The following is a 16,924-nucleotide window of genomic DNA, read 5'->3' as shown; positions in this document are numbered from 1 at the left end:
CTTACCCTAAGGCATAGAAGAGAATTTGGGGTTGAGAAAGGTGAAGAACAGAAAACAGCTTTATTGCTTATATAGGACCAAGAAAAGGTAAACATGGCAAAAAACAGAACAGGCAAAATGTGTATTCATTGGGAAGAGGCCTGCTAGTATGAGAGGAAGGGAAGGTCAAGACCCAAACAGAACCAACTTCCTGGAGAAGCCTTGTTCCAATGGCCCATCTTCCTGAGTCTGTGCTTAGAATCAGTACTTTAATAGCACAGAAACAATGCTAAAAAAAAAAAATCCATCTAGAAAACTCCTTCCCACCAAGATTTCACTTGCTCCAAGAACAAAACAATTGCGTTAGGTTAAGAGGTAGTAATTATATAGACTATTCCTCCCTGCTTGGGCCACTAATAATCCCAAAGGTAAAAATATATACACCATGGGACATCAACAATTGAGTACCAAAGTATTAATATTTCAAATAAATATCCCAAAAAGTAGCACCTGCTTATAATCAAGGGATAGGGAACCTCTGGCCAACCATGTATTTTATGACTAAGCATTTTATTAGAAATCTGTTCCGTAAACAGAACAAATTTAATAGTTAAGAACTACAAAATATTGCCACCTCATGGAATGTTGTCATAGTCTATTGCTGGTGTTGTACAGTCATGCTACCATCAAGTATTTCTGTATTACACAAAGGGAAAGTAAGGCCAGGGAGGTTGACTTACCTGCTCCAGACCTCATAACCAGTGAATGGCAGACCAAGACCAAACGTCTGCGCCTTCAAGCTTTACTTCACCCATGAAGTGATGACCAAGAAAAAACAATGTCACTTGATCTGCCTTAATGAAAATAATACATGTGTTCTGCCAGCCTTCTTCCAGTGATATTTTGGTTTCTTAAGAATTAACATAGTAGGGATCACAGTATACAGCAAAGGGAAATAAGGTCTCTGCTTGGTGCTTTAATCCAAAGGCAGACTAGGAAGAAATGGATATGTCCCTGAGAAGTTACTTCATTTTGGAACTGATTCAACCTAGTTTCAGGAAAAATCGAAAGTTCATTAACAGATTAAGAAATGAACAAGGAAGACAACACTTAAGTAGCTGTTGCTGCCCTGAACCCTGTTCAGAGCACCATTAGCGCAACTAATGCCTAATTCTTCCTCATTTGGTTGAGGACTTACCTAAGAGAATTGAAGAAATAATTCTGAACACAAGTGCATTTAGACAATAAACAATGGAACTAGAAAACCTTTTACTATCCAATTACCATGTTTAGGGGTATACTGAGTGTAGCCACCCAACAGGGAAATTTGTCAAAAATTCCTAGTCTCTTCCAATAACAGCTGTCTATGGATGTTATCATGAATGGAAAATGTTTGTTCTTACGCTCATTTCCTCATCAAGTAAACTCGACCACACCTGTGGGGTCAAAATACGGAAAGATCAAAGCACCAAGGCTAAAGACAAAAAAAGTCAAGTTGTGGCACCTACTATGTAAACAGACGAGCAACACGATGTTCCCTTATCATACCATTGTATACAGCACTAGTTCCAATCCATCTGACCCCCGTCCTTGCTTTCCCCAAATTCAACATTCCAATTGGTATACCCAGGTCATTACTGGATTCAGCTTTCCGGGTCCTTTAATTTACTGCATATGCACTCTATGCTAAATGTGATTAATCACAAAAAATAATCTCTTCAAGAAACCTTCATACCAAAATAACCGATTCCCTATTAACAATAAGAGGATCAAGTTTAACAGGCCAAAATAGAAGACAAGAAGTCTGTCAGAATGTATATAGATGGCACAGGACAACTCTGACCTCAGGCCCCCTGTGCTGAGCAATAGAGTCACTGGCAAATCCCCAAGGTGTAAGAGCTGTAAATATCCAGAGTCATGCAAGGAAACGTGTTTCTTTCTCATTTAGTCATCCTCTGAACTCTCAGCAGACCTCTCATCTGTAGCCACTTTCCAATTTGTGCGTTTGTTTGTCCTCTCCTGTATTTCACTGTTAACTACAGGGATGTGGGCTTTTTTATCTCTCTTTTTCCTTTTGGTTTTCTTACTGTCTCTTTCCTCACTTTCCTCAGAACTGCTGGATGCAGAATCATCTGACTGGGAAGTGTCACACTCCACCTCTAAGAATAAAGCAGATTTCTTGAGAGATTTTTTCCTGGATTTTTTCTTGCGCTTATGTGATTGTTTCCTTTTCCTGGTACTAGAAGCCCCAGTTTCTTCTGAGAACTCACTTGAGGAATCTGCTGTTATATCTGTGGCTTCCTTTTTGCTTTTCTTCTGTTTTTTGTGTGACTTTTTTTTCTGCTTTTTTTTGTGGGATTTCTTTGACTTCTTGTGTTTGTGAGATTCATGGGTAGATGATTTTACCTGGGGAGATGTTTTCTTCCCATTGGTAATATCTTGCTGATCACTACTAATAAAAAAGAAAAATTGCTTTAATATAGAAAATAAGTGTATTTATATATTTTTTATATTCTGCTTTCTAGATGGGAAGTTGGGGTTAACATCTGAATTTTAAATCAAAACTGATATAATGTTACTATGAGACTTTATCACTGAGTTTTTGTTTCCTCATCTTTAAAATGAAGATAAAAATTCTAATCTGCCATACTGAGTTACTGTATGGAACACTATATATAAAAAAACCTACATGCTGTAGATAATGCCAAATATCAGGGAAAGGCAAAATACCAATCATCTCCCAACTAAATCTATTATTTCTCTGGTTATATTTTTAATGGCAAATGTATACTTTATAAAAATTACTAACTCGGGACTTCCCTGGTGGTCCAGTGGGTAAGACACCGAGCTCCCAATGCAGGGGGCCCGGGATCAATCCCTGGTCGGGGAACTGGATCCCACATGCATGCTGCAACTAAGAAGTCCGCATGCCACAACTAAGAAGTCCACAAGCTGCAACTAAGAGTCTGCTTGCTGCAACTAAGAGTCTGCTTGCTGCAACTAAACATGCCGCAACGAAGATCCCACCTGCCTCAACTAAGACCCAGTACAGCCTAAATAAATAAATAACTAAATAAATACTAAAGTGAGTTTATAAATCATTTACACGTATACATATATCCACTCTTTAAAAAAAATTAAGAACTCAATTTATAATTCAGACTGTGTATTAATCTTACCTTCTAACTTTTTTTCAGTAAGCATACTTGCCTTACCTGTCTGTTTCAAATTCTTCAGGGTATAACTCTTTATATCCACTGTGACCCCATCTGTAAAATAACATTTTATTACATGTATTGTTAAAGCAATGCATACATTTCTTAAAAATTAAAGACAGATTAGACTTAGGAGTGTACATATACAGAGACACACAGAACAAAGAAAGAGATAGGGTAGAGCCAGCACCACATTTATAGCTCGGTAACTTGGTTACATTTTCTGTACTGAACACTCATTTCAGACACAAAGGATTCCTTTGTCCATTTGTAAGAAAACTTGCCATTTTCTTCCTTAAGAAACACTAAGGGACTTTTATATTCTGCTCTTCAGCTGTGAAGTACTCCAAAAACATTTCAAAACATAATGCTGTCTACCTTGGGACAACTTTTTTTAAGTAACAACTTTATTGAGATATAATTCATATACCATAAAATTCACCCTTTTAAAGTGTACAATTCAGTGCCTTTTAGTATTTTCAGAGTTGTGCCACCATCACCACTAATTTCAGAACATTTTCATCACCCCCAAAAGAAACAATCCATTAGCAGTCGCTCCATTCCTCCATCTCCCGTAGCCCATGGCAACCACTAATCTACTTTCTATCTCCATAGAATCATATCATGAGTGGCCTTTTCTGTCTGCTTTTCTCACCTAACATGTTTTCAAGGTTCATACATGTAGCATGTATCAGTACTTTATTTTTACTGCCAAATAACATTCCATTACCATCCCATATACCACATTTTTTTAATCCATTTATCAGTTGATAGACATTTGGGTTTCCACTTTTTTGGCCATTATGAATAAATATGCTATGAACACTTCTGTATAAACTTTTGCAGAGACAATTAATTTTTAAAAGTACACATTCTCAGGCCAAATACCATTAATGGTCACAGGAATTTAGTCACAAACCTGTCTGGCATGTTAGCTTCATAATCATGTAACTTCTTGTTCCAGGATTTAGCCTTAAGAAAATCATCATCCAGTGCCCCAGAAATTTCACTCTTTGGCCTCCAGTAGTCTCTTTGACTTTCTTCATCAAAACCATCACTACGCATCCGGCTATAAGAGAAAACAGAAGAACTTTCAGATAGAGGAGCAATCTGTGAGGTTACTTTATGGAATATGCACAAAACTCACTGAACAAGCTAAGGGGAAACCAAAACAACCTGATACTTAACGTTAAAAAAATTTTTTTTAACATGATCTGTTCCTCTCTATTAATTTGTACAGTTAGGTGTTCAATGAAAATATGATCATCACTACCCGTCCTACTGCAGAGTATAGACGAAATGACTTTTCGACTGTGGCATGCTGTACCTCACTCTCTGATCCTCAAAGAAGGAAGCAGAGCATAATCACAGCTGGGGACATTTCAAACTGCCCTAGAGATTCTGAAATACACTCCCTTCCCTGAACACCAGCAACCTGCTGTAGTTAAGTCAGAGTAACAGTGGCAGCAAGGTGTAACCCATGAGTAAGCTGGGGTGGATAAACAGTTGAGAACCACTGACTTAGCCTGTACTTACAACATCCACTAACCAGTCACTAAGCCAGTTAATTGGTTATCAAAAATATTTGAGGACCTCCTATGTGCCTGCCAGGCACTGCTCTAGCTGCTGGGACTATAATGGCAAATGAGACAATCAGAAACCTGCCCCTAAAGAGATTATGTTTTAAAGACTTATTCATTATGACAGGCATTAATAGTCCACTCCAAAAGAACAATATTTTGTTCCTGGAAATGCTGCTTGTAACTGAATAACCAATACAAAACAAATCATCATCTGCACTAAGTACTTCCAAATTCTCAAAGAATCATCTTCAGAGAGAAAACAGACTGACAAGGTATTTATTTTTATGTTAAGACTCTGCCTTCTTTACCATGGATACCCTGAATACTTTCTTGTCAAAAGCCATTACACACAGCCAATCACACTCCAACGTACACACACTGCGCAGGCACACTCTACTTAAATATCTCACTATTAACTATTTCCCTGTGTGGATTTAGAAATCAGCATTATTACTTTATAATCATTTTTCATACACACAGTTCTATACCAACAGGCATATGAGACCCAGGAGATGTTCCCAATACTCAGACATTCCTATACCTCCACAGGTAAGACAACTAAGCCTGCATAATCCTTCATATCCACACTCAAATTATTAAGAAGGTAATGTGAAAGGTTGTGTGACTAAGATAGTAAGTAGATGGGGCAAAGAAAAGGCTGAGACAGAATGAAAGACTAATAGGGGAAAGGTGTGAATGATCAGCTAAGTGACCATAAGATACCTATAGAAAATCGTAAGTTAAAAGCCATCAGGTAAGGTCAGAATCCACAGAATCCTTAACGTTTACAATTGTTCAAGGCAGAATTTTTAAGTTCTCCATTGCAAATAAGTGCAAAGAGTGGGGCCATATGCATCATAGCCATTACCTTTATGATTGGGTCTAGATTTACTGAAGAGGAAAGGCTTAAGGACTCACAGAACTGAATTCATCTATCTTTAGCATACCATAATGTTTTTAAACAAAAGTTGATGATTCTGAATAAGATGAGAATTATTTTGGTTCTCAGAGTTGCAACTTCACCTTGAACTGCTGGGTAACATTTTCCTTTTCGTCCCCCGGTACACATCTTCCATCTGTTTCTCCAGCTCTCTTATTTTCCACATATCTGATTCCTCCTGAATCTGGATTTTTTTTTAAAAGGAAAGAAATAAAAATAAGTTACTAAAAATAACACATTACATCACTGAAAAGTAACTGAAAATACGGTCTGCACTAATTATTGGATTACAAACTAAGTTTTGATCAGGAATCTGGGAAACAAATTCTGGTTTCTCTAGAGTGATTAAACAATCCAACCTAGTACATCTCAAATATGTAGAATTCTGCAGCAACAAAAGAGCTTTTTCACCCCTGCACAGACACACTTATTACCTTATTAACTAAGCAATTATGCTGCAATTAGCAAATGATAATCCCCTACGTTTCTAAAATGCTTTACGGTTTTAACTATATCATCTCTCTATTGAACTTTAAGCAATCTTATGAGGAAAGCAAAGCAGGTACCATTATTATATTTTACTGAGAAGAAACAAAAGCTCAGGGATTTTTACCAAAGTCAAAAAGCTAGTAAGGACAGGTCTTGAAACTTTCTAGGCTAAGTCTCTTTTCACAACATAATAATTTTTGTTAAAAACAAAGCAAAACAAAACAAACAGCATGGGAACTGTTAGAGAATTTCCTGAAAGGCAGAGTACAGCTGCACAAAGAACAATAATAAATTTTATTTCTAAGTCCTCCTGTAACATTTTGTTAAATTTGTCCTAGATTTATCTTTTTTAGCTACTGCTTTCAAATCTAAGCTCACCATCCAACTGGGGTAGTTTACGCAATTGCAGAGGCTGCTTAGGTAGCAGTTATACCCTCACTCACAATGAGAATATCAGGTGATATGACAATAATAACATTTGTGGTCAAACTAGGTGTACAGTTCACCAAAGAAAACCAAACAAGGGTGCTTGACCCTTGTTTCACTATATGTGCTCTCATAGGTGACCTCACCTACTCTCGTGACCTCTATCACTTCCTATATCAGTAATCCCCAAATCTTTATATCCAGCCTCAACTTTTCTCCAAGTCTGAACTGCGAACTATTTGGACATCCTATAAGCATTTCACCATCAAGATGTTCAAAACCAAACTAATTACCTTTCCCATCACACTTGTCTCTTTTCTTTAGTTCCCTAACTCAATTAATGGCACCATCATCATTCACCCAGTCGCACAAGGTGGTTATATTTGATTCTGTAATTATCACTATTATCCAATCAATCATCAAGTTCTTTGAACTCTATTGCCTAAATTCCTCATCTTCATCCCTGTCACTGTTTTCATGTGAACCACTCACCATCTCTTACCTGGAACATTGCAATCGCCTCCTAACTGGTCCCTCTGCTGTTTCAACCCATCTGATCTATCCCCTACCCAGCTAACAAGTCAGCTTTCTAAAATACAAATACAATCATGTCAAACCCTGCTTAAAAATATTTGATGGTGGGCTTCCCTGGTGGCGCAGTGGTTGAGAGTCCGCCTGCCGACGCAGGGGACACGGGTTCGTGCCCTGGTCCGGGAAGATCCCACATGCCGCGGAGCGGCTGGGCCCGTGAGCCATGGCCACTGAGCCTGCGCGTCCAGAGCCTGTGCTCCGCAATGGGAGAGGCCACAACAGTGAGAGGCCCGCGTACCACCAAAAAAAAAAAAAAAAAAAAAAAAAAAAGTGATGGTTTCTTTATTGCCTACAGGAAAAAGTCTAATCTCCAAGCATCACAATCCAACTCAATTTACCATTTGGGCCTCCTCTGCCACTACCCCCCACATTCTCTACTTTCTGGATGCATACAATTTCTTGCCCCAAATGCTTCATGTTCCTTGCCATACACTAGTACAAGATGTTCCCTCTGTCCTGAATGATCTTTTACACCTGTTAAACTTGATCCTGTTCATCAATAACTAGTTCAAATAACACCCATTATGTGAAGCCTTTCCTAATTCCCCAAGGCAGATTTCATTATTCCTTCCTCAGTGCATAAAAGGACTTTGTGTATGTCTCCATTACAATACTTATCAAACTATATTCTAATTATTTTATTTATCTTTGTCTTTCCTAACTGTATCAAAATAATTCCTAGCACACTGTATGCCCTCATGAAGCATGTGGAATAACTAAGTTGTACCTCTCACCTTATTGTGAGCATCTGTGTGCCGGATGACGTTCCTCAGGAGGACTTTCCCCAAGGGAACTCGGGACATTCTTCAATCTGAAATGAATCAATAAGTAACATTTAATAATAATTTATGTTATTACCTTATCTTTTATTACTATGTTATAATGAAGCATGAGATAAAGGAAAGATCACTGAACCAGAAGTCAGAAGTCCTGAGGAATAGTTTTTCCTTCACCATTAAAAGGGGAAAACACCTGACCACACTACTGTGAGGATAAAAGGAGGTAATGTTCATTAGAGCTCTTTGAAACTGCACCAAATTAAGTGCTTTCAAGAGACCCACTTTATTTAATCCTCAAAATAACTATGTTTTATGAGGCAAGTATCTTCATTCCTATTTTGTAGATGAAATTCCATTAAAGCCATAACTTGCCCCAGGCCACACAGTCCAAGGCAAACATGGTTCAGACTAGAAATCAACTCCCGAATCCCAAAATTAGTTTGCAATTAAACACCTAGATTTGAGAGTGTCAGGACCACAAATGTCAACAGTAACAAAAACTGACGCCTAAAAACATTAAATGCAGAGATGCCCTAAATTTCTTCATTCAAGAGAATTTTATGTTCTATTTTGTACAGAAGCCTCCAAAAAAAATAGATGACAGGGATATTCACGTGTGTAGCCAGCAGGGGCTTTGTGCACCACCCCAACGCTCACTCACCCCTCGATCCTGAGGAAATCAGGCATCTTGCTAGTGTGAGACGAAGAACCACTCCATTACAAGATCTCCTCCGACCCAGAAGCCAAGCAAAGGCAGCTCTGCAGCTTCACCCGAGTCCTTCGTGAAAACGCAGCCTTCCCACCGGTTATTCCGCCCTCACCCGTGGCCCAGGCCACGGCCGCCTTTCCCCCAGCCCAGGCCGACAGGCAAATATCTCTCCGGACTGAGGCCGGAGGCTGCTCCGGCGCGGAATCCGGACGGCCTGGTTGGCTGGGGCATTACCCGCTCACGCTCCTCTGGGATGGACCCGGGGGTTGGGTTTCGCTCCCCAAAAAGGATGGGGACACTTTGGACGGGTACGACCTTCGACTGGGCCCCAAGATGTATCTAGAGTGGCTGAAGGGGGGGTTGAGGCTTCCAAGTGAAAGACAGAGAAAATACCCCCATCTTCGTCACCGGGACCCCTGCCCCCCAGCGGCCACGGAGCTCCCGGTAACCTTCCCTCCAAACGCCCTCCCCACACAAACACACACAAACACACCCATACCGTGCGCCGCGGCCTCGCGTGGCGGGGGTGGGGGAGGAAGCGGTCTGTGAGAAGAGGGTACCGACTTCCCTTCCAGGCCGGAAGTCGTGCTCTTGAGAAATTCTTCCCACCAACAGGAGTCCCAGAGACTCCCACAGGAGGGTTTCCAGGACACTCTAGAAGTCGACAGGTGTAGAAAGGGAGGCGGGAGCCTTCCTGGAAAAGAAGTGGGTCGGGCTCAGCCGAAAAGCAAGCCCAGCACCAGAAGAAGCTTCCGGAACTGGATGTAAAAAGACATTTCTTCCTGGAGCTTTCCGGACTCAATTAGATGTTGTACCAGTCTGGTTACCCTGGTAACAGGCGTCGCGGTTTGTCAAGAAACCGAGAGAAGAGGTGGGTTCGCCGGCCTCTAGAAAGATGATTAAATTTCCCATTTAGTCTAACCCTAATGTAGTATTTGGAGAACCCAAACCTTCTCTTCTCCTCACTCTGTGGATGCTGTGGGACACTTCTTCATTGAGGGAGGTAGGTTATTCAAGTGGTAGAATATTATTATTCTCACATAATGCTTACCAAGTGTTCCAGCCTCTCTGTATTACCTTACTTAATCCTCACGATAACCCTATGAGATAGGTATTCTCGTCTTCATTTCGAGGAGAATAAACTAAGGCACATATGTAAATTAATTTCTCAAGATCACACAGCTAGTAAGTGATAGAGCTAAGACTGGAATCTAGGCATTCTGTCTGCAGAGTCCATGCTTTTAACTCCTAAACTATGCTGAGGATTGAGGAAGTCTCATGTGGCCCTCGACCCACACAAAATCAGGAACTGGATAGGCCCCAGTCAGCCAATACCCAAGTGTTGGAACAAGAATATCCCCGGAAATACAGACTTTAAATGACTGTTCTGTCCTCTCTTATTATCTGAGAGAACATCTTGAGAATGTAGGAAAAGGCATTAGATAATTAGAGAATAAGGAAAAGATAAAGTGGTGCTGATCCACAATCGTTTACACACAGGGGTTAAGGATAGCTGCTAACTTCAACAAAACAGTTCCTGAACTGTTCCTCCTCCCCCAAAAGAAGAAATGAATCAATAGACTTTTTTTCTTCCTTAAGTCATGTCTTTCCACAGACTTCAGAGGCCTATTCATCTCAATCATGGAGTCATCCTCGAAGGGTCTGCTCACCCAAGTTACTCAATTCTGGAACCTCCTAGATGATCTGGCTGAAAGTAACCCTGAGAGCTATGAGAAGTTCATTCAACAGCAGCTGAAAGAGGGGAAAGAGCTCTGTGCTGCCCCAGAACCACAGCTCTGTCTACAAACCAGGATCCTGGTATGTAGAGTTGGTGCCCAGGGGAAGGGAAGTCCTGAATGAAATGGTCCTGGAATAACCAGAGAATGGCTTACCCTTAGCTATTACCACTTTAACACAAGAACACTTGAGGGAAACTGCCACTCTGAATGGAAAATTAAACATAGTGTGGAAGATTGTGTTGAAGGAGTAAGAATGGGAATTTCATATTTGATACATTTTGGAGATCTCAAAATGAGCCATTTTCTGCTAGGATGAAAATTAAGTCACGTAATTATTTAAAGGAGAATAATAGAGTTGGAGATTTTCCAAATAAAGAAAACTTATTTGATTGGGGAGGTAAGGAAGTGGTGAAGTAGGGTCAAATTCACCTGGAATAGCTTAGATCAATTCCCCCACCCTCCTCCCACTTCCTGTGGGAGCAGCAACTGGATGCTTAATGAAAAGCCAGCAGCGTTAGGGAAATCAGTAATTTCTTACAGTTTTTCAAATGCAGTTTAAATCTATGGAATGACTTATTTGGAGCCTAAAGTTCTCACTCTTCAAATTCTGTGATGAGTTACCTTTAGGATATTATTTAAAAATTTAAAAACTAGGTTTTGAGATATGCAAAATTATTTGCTTTCTAGAAACCGAAAGAAAAAATACTTTTTATCAACCTATGTCAGTGGAAAAGGATCCCAGCTCCCCAGTCAGCCACTCATCCAGTACCTCTAAGTGTTGGCAGACCAGAAGATATGTCTGAGACATCAGGTACATAGAATTATGGGAGAAAAGCACATTTTAAAAATTTGGGGGGAAATAAGCAAGAACCAGATTTTCCTTGGTAAAAGGCATTACATATTTTATTTGCTCATAATATACTTAATGACTAATAAGTATACCTTTATGAAAATTGAATACTGTTTACTTTTCTAATAATATGAGCTATTTTTAACCCATATAAAATGTCAAGAAATGCTCTAATTGGAATTTTGTGTATATAGCACCACTGTGATTGTCTCTGAAAATATAGGAATAGAATTTATACTTTCCCAGCTTTATCAGGATATGGTTTAATATATTACCTGACGATATCATTAGTGAAACAAATCGTTTTCATTTCACACCCTCTGAATTACACACACAGACGTTTACACAGTCATTGATGTTGCCTACCATCCTGATGTTCTCCAGGCAGCGGAAAAAGACCAAGTGAAAAAAGATCAACTAATACGGATGGCCATGAAATGCATTGAGGAAAAACTCCAATTCACTCTCTCAAACTCTTACCATGTTACCGAATTTAGAATAAAAGGAAGTGTTCACAGAATGAAACAAAATCTGATGGGAATCCAAACTGATCCCACAGATTTAAGAGAGAAAATGAGAAAGGGTAAGTTAATGAATGTAATGGAAAATTAAACTGATTTAAAATGTTTTTTTTTTTGCCTCTGGTGTACATTTTGCAGATTAGAAGTCTCAATTGCAAAAGATGAGAAATTTAAGATAGAAAAATATAAATGTTAGATGTTAGAAATATTAACATGTCCTAACATGGATGGACCTAGAGATTGTCATACAAGGCGAAGTAAGTCAGAAGGAGAAAGACAAATACCATATGATATCACTTATATATGTAATCTAAAATATAACACAAATGAACATATCTACGAAACAAAAACAGACTCATAGATATAAAGAACAGACTTGTGGTCGCCAAGGGAGAGGGGGGACAGGGAGAGATGGATTGGGAGCTTGGGATTAGCAGATGCAAACTATTATATATAGGATGGATAAACAACAAGGTCCTACTGTATGGCACAGTGAACTATATTGAATATCCTGTAATAAACCATAATGGGAAAGAATATGAAAAATAATATATATGTATAACTGAGTCACTGCTGTACAGCAGAAATTAAACACGACATTGTAAATCAACTATACTTCAATAAAACTTTTTTTTTAAATTAGCATGTCCTTAAAGATGTTTAAATCCTGCAAACTTTTAAACCAGATTCTTTGGTTTAAGAGTCTTTTAAGATTTCCCAAACCGATTTAGCTGCAGCTTTATCTGCCATCTTGGCTAACACTACATCTATTACAGCTCATCGCCTGATAGTACTTCATGTTGTTGATTGATTTTGTGATTTCATCTTCTCCTTTTTTTTTCATAAAGAACTAACCCTTGAACAGATAAGAAGCAGTTCTGTGTGCAATTCAGATCAGTTTCCTCAACTTTTACTGCCAAAAGACAAAGTTTCAAGTAAAACAAGGTGTCTGATAGAAGAGATTTCTAGTACAGAGATTGAAGTGGAGATGAAGAGACCAGCCTATGAATTAAAAATTGTGGCAGATCAGAATGAGAAACCTCTGAAAATTGAATTAAAAGTTGAACTGCCTGGTATTAATTCAGTATCTCTCTGTAACCTTAGTGTTTCTGAGGTAAGTTGAATGGATAATACTGTAAATTTGTATCAGTCAATATTCACTATATTATGCTTTAGTAACAAACTCCATAATCTAAGTGGCTTACAATAATTTGGTCAGGTTACATGTCAGCTCAGCCTGCTTTGCTCTATGGGTGTTGCACATTTTAAGATACAGGTGAAGAAACAATTCCTAATTTAGGTAAGTCATTCTCATGGAAGAGGGAAAAATAGAAATGGCCAAACCATGCAATAGATCCTAAAACTTCCTCTCAGATATGGAATATATTACTTTTACTCACACTGTACTGATCAAAGTAAGTCACAAGGCCAAGTCCTACATCAACAGGGCTGGGAAGAACATTCTTCTCACAGGTGGTCACTGGAAGTTACATGGCAAGGATGTATAATCCTCTTATAAAAGAAGAGTAACGATCCTACAGTCTACCACAGTCCACCCTCTTGGTCACAAATATTTGCTTCCTTCCCCAGAACGACACATCCAATCCCAGTATCAGGCTCCAAAGTATAGGATTTTGCCATCATAATCTGCGTTAGACAAAGTTTTCATAAACTGCAAAGACAAGTTATCTATTCCTGTAACCCCATGCACCATACAATGTGGAATGGGGAGACAATTACCACAATTAACAGTGTCAATTCAGAAATTGGAAAAAATATGAGGCACACAGTAGTTGCTGATGCACGGCAATTCTGAAATCCTGGTAGGCAGATATTGTGAGGGTCCCTTTCCTGGAGGTAGAGGATGTTCTTGCTTAGGTCCCTTGACAAGGTTCCTTGATTACCTAGCCTCCTAGTTCCATTGTTTTCCATGACTTTCAGCTCCATTCTTTGGAACGTTTTTCCTTTTTCATAATCTACCTTAGCCACATCTGAAAAGACCGTTGAAGAATATGCTGTCATTAGGTGCTGAGCAGCTTACTCAAGCCTGTTTGCTGCCCATGGAATGTTGGGGTCGAAAGATTATTTTAAATTAGTTTTAGTCCAGACTGGTAGCACTTTCTTTGATTCCAGTCAGTGCTACACCTCTCAATTCTTTTTTAGACATGTCCATTTTTCAATAGCCTCTTTTGACTTAATTGCTGTCATCTGAGCCAAATGTAAGGATTTAATGAGGTCCATCTTAAGCCAGTTAGAGGTTTTAGCAAAGGGTATAAAGACTTATGATTTAGTATTTGCCTCTAGGCAGCTTTACTCAGCCTTTGTTCATAAAGAAAAAATTTCTCAACTTTATTGTTTACTGGTTGAAAGTAAAAATTAGTTCCCTTTTTCATTCAAGTCTTAGAATTTCTGGGCTCTGTATATCCCCCTTCAATTCTGTATTTTCCCTTGCAAACTGAGAAATTCTTTTCTAAGCTCATCTTTTTGTAGTACCTTGTTAAATGTGGCCAATAGAACCAATGCATGCAAATAACATTCTATTTTCCCACTTCTGTACCTAAAGCCACAAATTAACCAGGTACATTATGTCTTCCAAATTATTGTGGAAAGGGCTTTGTCACCATAAAACATAGATCACCATCTTTCCAGTCTCCAAGAAGTTTCCTTGCCGTTTGCTGGTCAGCCCCAAAGTCAATGCCACATAATTTAGGATGGCAACACCGATCTTCTGGTACTGTATCAGTTAACTTTTGATGTACTGAGCAGCAATAACCACCTCAAAATCTCAGGGATTTACAACAGCAACTTTATTGCTTGTAAGTGGGATCCTCTTCTTGGGCGAAAGGAGTAACTGGGAACAATAAACAAATAACACAAATTTTAACCAGGAAATATTTTTCTATTTTCATCTTTAAAAATTTCTCTTGGTTTATTATTCTTAGGATGACTTATTGATGGAGGTTTCTGAGTACAGATTACATCTGAATCTTCCAGAATCTGTGGATACTGAAATGACTACAGCAAAATTTATCAAAGAGAAAGCTACATTAATTGTCACAATGCCATTGGTGTAAGTTAAGAGCATCGTGTATTTGGAGTTTTTGGACTTTTCAGTGATAGTCATGTGAACTAGAGGGCCTTCATTATGGGTGAAGAGGTTTATCTTAAACACTAGTTTCATTTTCTAAGAGTTCCTTTTGATGGAATGAGATTTTCTCATCAGCCGTTTTTTTTGTTGTTGTTGTTTTGTTTTGCTTTGTTTTAATTCTTTCTCCTTCTCAAGTAAACTTAGCATCAAGCAGAAACTACTGAAAACAGTACTGCCGTGATATGCTTGTTTCAAAGATATTTGTAATGGTCTTAAGTAACTTAAATATCATTTGGGAAAAGTCTATTTGTCTCCAAGTATTCAATAATATGTGAAAATTCTTGCTTTACCAGTTGAAAAAAAATTTTGTCTCTAGTAAATTTTTTCATCAGGAATAAATCCCACACTGTGAAAGAAGTTTTTTATTACCAAGATGTGCCTTAGCAGTGACAGCTTCCTCCAGCAATAAAGATGTAGGGCCAATGTAATAGTATGCAAACCTTTCCTTCTATTAACTTCTGTACTTCTATAAAACAGCTCTGGCAGGAGTCCAAGCCACCCAAGCCTACCTACCTTTTAATATCAGATATGGACTTGTCTGTGGATTAGATACAACGATGCAGTAACAGTAATTGGAGGTTATTACACAGAAGACACAAAATACATCCAACTCTAATTTAAGAAGAAGGAGCTGACTTTGGGGCCAGTGCCTTTCTCCTAAGAAAATAATTTTTAAAATACAGAAGTGATGTATTTTTAAACTCCCATTCATCTGTCAGTTCATTGTTCAATACAAAAGTATCAACTTTCCAACTTATGTCCTAAGTAAGGAACATTCACATCAAACTTTAAACATCTGTCTTTTCTAGATATAAAACAACTTCCTTGTAATTATTAGTTTCTAATCCAACATAAGGTCTTTAAAGTTCTCATTAACTTTGAAACTTTTTAACTTTAGAAACCAATGTATGTGTAATAGAAATAATTGAAATGTGACAATTAAAAACAAATATAATTTTCTTAAACCTGGCCTGGACTTGAATTTTTCTAGCAATAGGATAATTTATTGTCTGAAAGTTTTCTAGAACTATATGATGTCCTAAAATTAACAAACCTATTATATTCGCCTTATCCCTCAAAAAAACTTGGAATGCTTTGACCTTATCTTTGCTTCTACAAAATCACTGTGGAACCTTATTTCCTATAAACTCCCATACCTAACTATATAGAACTGGCTGACTCTACTCTTGCACTCTCGCACTTAGGTGTTACTTATGTCAGCAGCTATGTAATTGGGTACTTACTAATAAAATGAGTACAAGATCTAACATGCTTAATGTTAAAATGTTAAACTTACATCCTAGTTATTTTCCAAAATACTTTCACTTATATTCTAACATCTCCACCTCACGCCCCCTACAAAAAGCAAAACTTTGTCCAGGAAGAGCATTAACTAATAATGAACTGTGGAGTAGTTTAAATTTGAAGCTTACCAAGATTTTTCTTCTTCAAAACTGAAAACTTTGAGACGGACATGAATTAGCCTTGATTTAGATACCAGATTTTTCTGTAAACTTGGTGTTAGAGATCAGTAATCAGCAGTGATTATTTTCCCATGTATTCCAGAGTTCACGCATTACTGGGTGATGAGTATTCCTTACAGCAAGCACATTCCTATTATCTCTCGCACTGGTCAACTCCTCTTGTAGACCATGCCTTGGGATATTTTAACTTCACTCACAAACCTCAGGAATGGAGTAAAGTACCTAACAGAGCCAGACCACACTTCCATCTTGCTATGTGCCACCCCCCAACAAGAGAGCTCCTTGAGCCTAAAGCGTTAGATTATATGCTCCTAAACTCAGTCCTTATTTTACCAATTCTATAAACTCAAAATGTTTCTGTATTAAGAGCTTACCATGTACACAGCTGTTCCTGGTCTTAAATAATCTAATGTGAAAAATAATTACCCACAGATAAAAAATATTAGACCAGACACATTGAAATCATATAGT

At 38.4% G+C, this 16,924-nt stretch overlaps 2 protein-coding genes across 7 annotated transcripts; one reads left to right on the top strand and one right to left on the bottom strand.

The window, feature by feature from the left end:
* Positions 1-41: 41 nt before the first annotated feature.
* Positions 42-9,296, bottom strand: NKAPD1 (NKAP domain containing 1). Of its 4 annotated transcripts, XM_060103379.1 has the most exons (7): positions 9,211-9,234; positions 8,664-8,693; positions 7,958-8,034; positions 5,801-5,901; positions 4,114-4,263; positions 3,195-3,248; positions 42-2,431 (listed from the first exon to the last, which is right to left on the bottom strand). In XM_060103379.1, exons 3-7 carry the CDS (start codon positions 8,024-8,026, stop codon positions 1,924-1,926), a joined length of 882 nt encoding a protein of 293 aa, XP_059959362.1. In that variant the 5' UTR covers positions 8,027-8,034; positions 8,664-8,693; positions 9,211-9,234; the 3' UTR covers positions 42-1,923. The 4 variants fall into 4 exon arrangements, with proteins under 4 accessions (XP_059959362.1, XP_059959363.1, XP_059959361.1 ...); XM_060103380.1 differs by lacking the exon at positions 8,664-8,693 and having other exon boundaries at positions 9,211-9,296; XM_060103378.1 differs by having other exon boundaries at positions 8,664-9,251.
* Positions 9,297-9,329: 33 nt separating this feature from the next.
* On the top strand, positions 9,330-15,823 carry PIH1D2 (PIH1 domain containing 2). 3 transcript variants are annotated; one of them, XM_060103473.1, is made up of 7 exons: positions 9,330-9,582; positions 10,327-10,529; positions 11,138-11,261; positions 11,638-11,883; positions 12,670-12,935; positions 14,764-14,891; positions 15,447-15,823. In XM_060103473.1, the coding sequence occupies exons 2-7, from the start codon at positions 10,353-10,355 to the stop codon at positions 15,487-15,489; spliced, it is 984 nt and encodes a 327-aa protein (XP_059959456.1). In that variant the 5' UTR covers positions 9,330-9,582; positions 10,327-10,352; the 3' UTR covers positions 15,490-15,823. The 3 variants fall into 3 exon arrangements, with proteins under 3 accessions (XP_059959456.1, XP_059959455.1, XP_059959458.1); XM_060103472.1 differs by having other exon boundaries at positions 9,330-9,714; XM_060103475.1 differs by having other exon boundaries at positions 9,330-9,714; positions 14,764-15,823.
* The last annotated feature ends 1,101 nt before the right edge of the window (positions 15,824-16,924 follow it).

This window comes from Mesoplodon densirostris, chromosome 7 (assembly GCF_025265405.1).
Source record: "Mesoplodon densirostris isolate mMesDen1 chromosome 7, mMesDen1 primary haplotype, whole genome shotgun sequence".
NCBI classification, from domain to species: Eukaryota; Metazoa; Chordata; class Mammalia; order Artiodactyla; family Ziphiidae; genus Mesoplodon; species Mesoplodon densirostris.
Note: the sequence above shows the minus strand (reverse complement) of the source record. Positions and strands in the feature narration are given on the sequence as shown.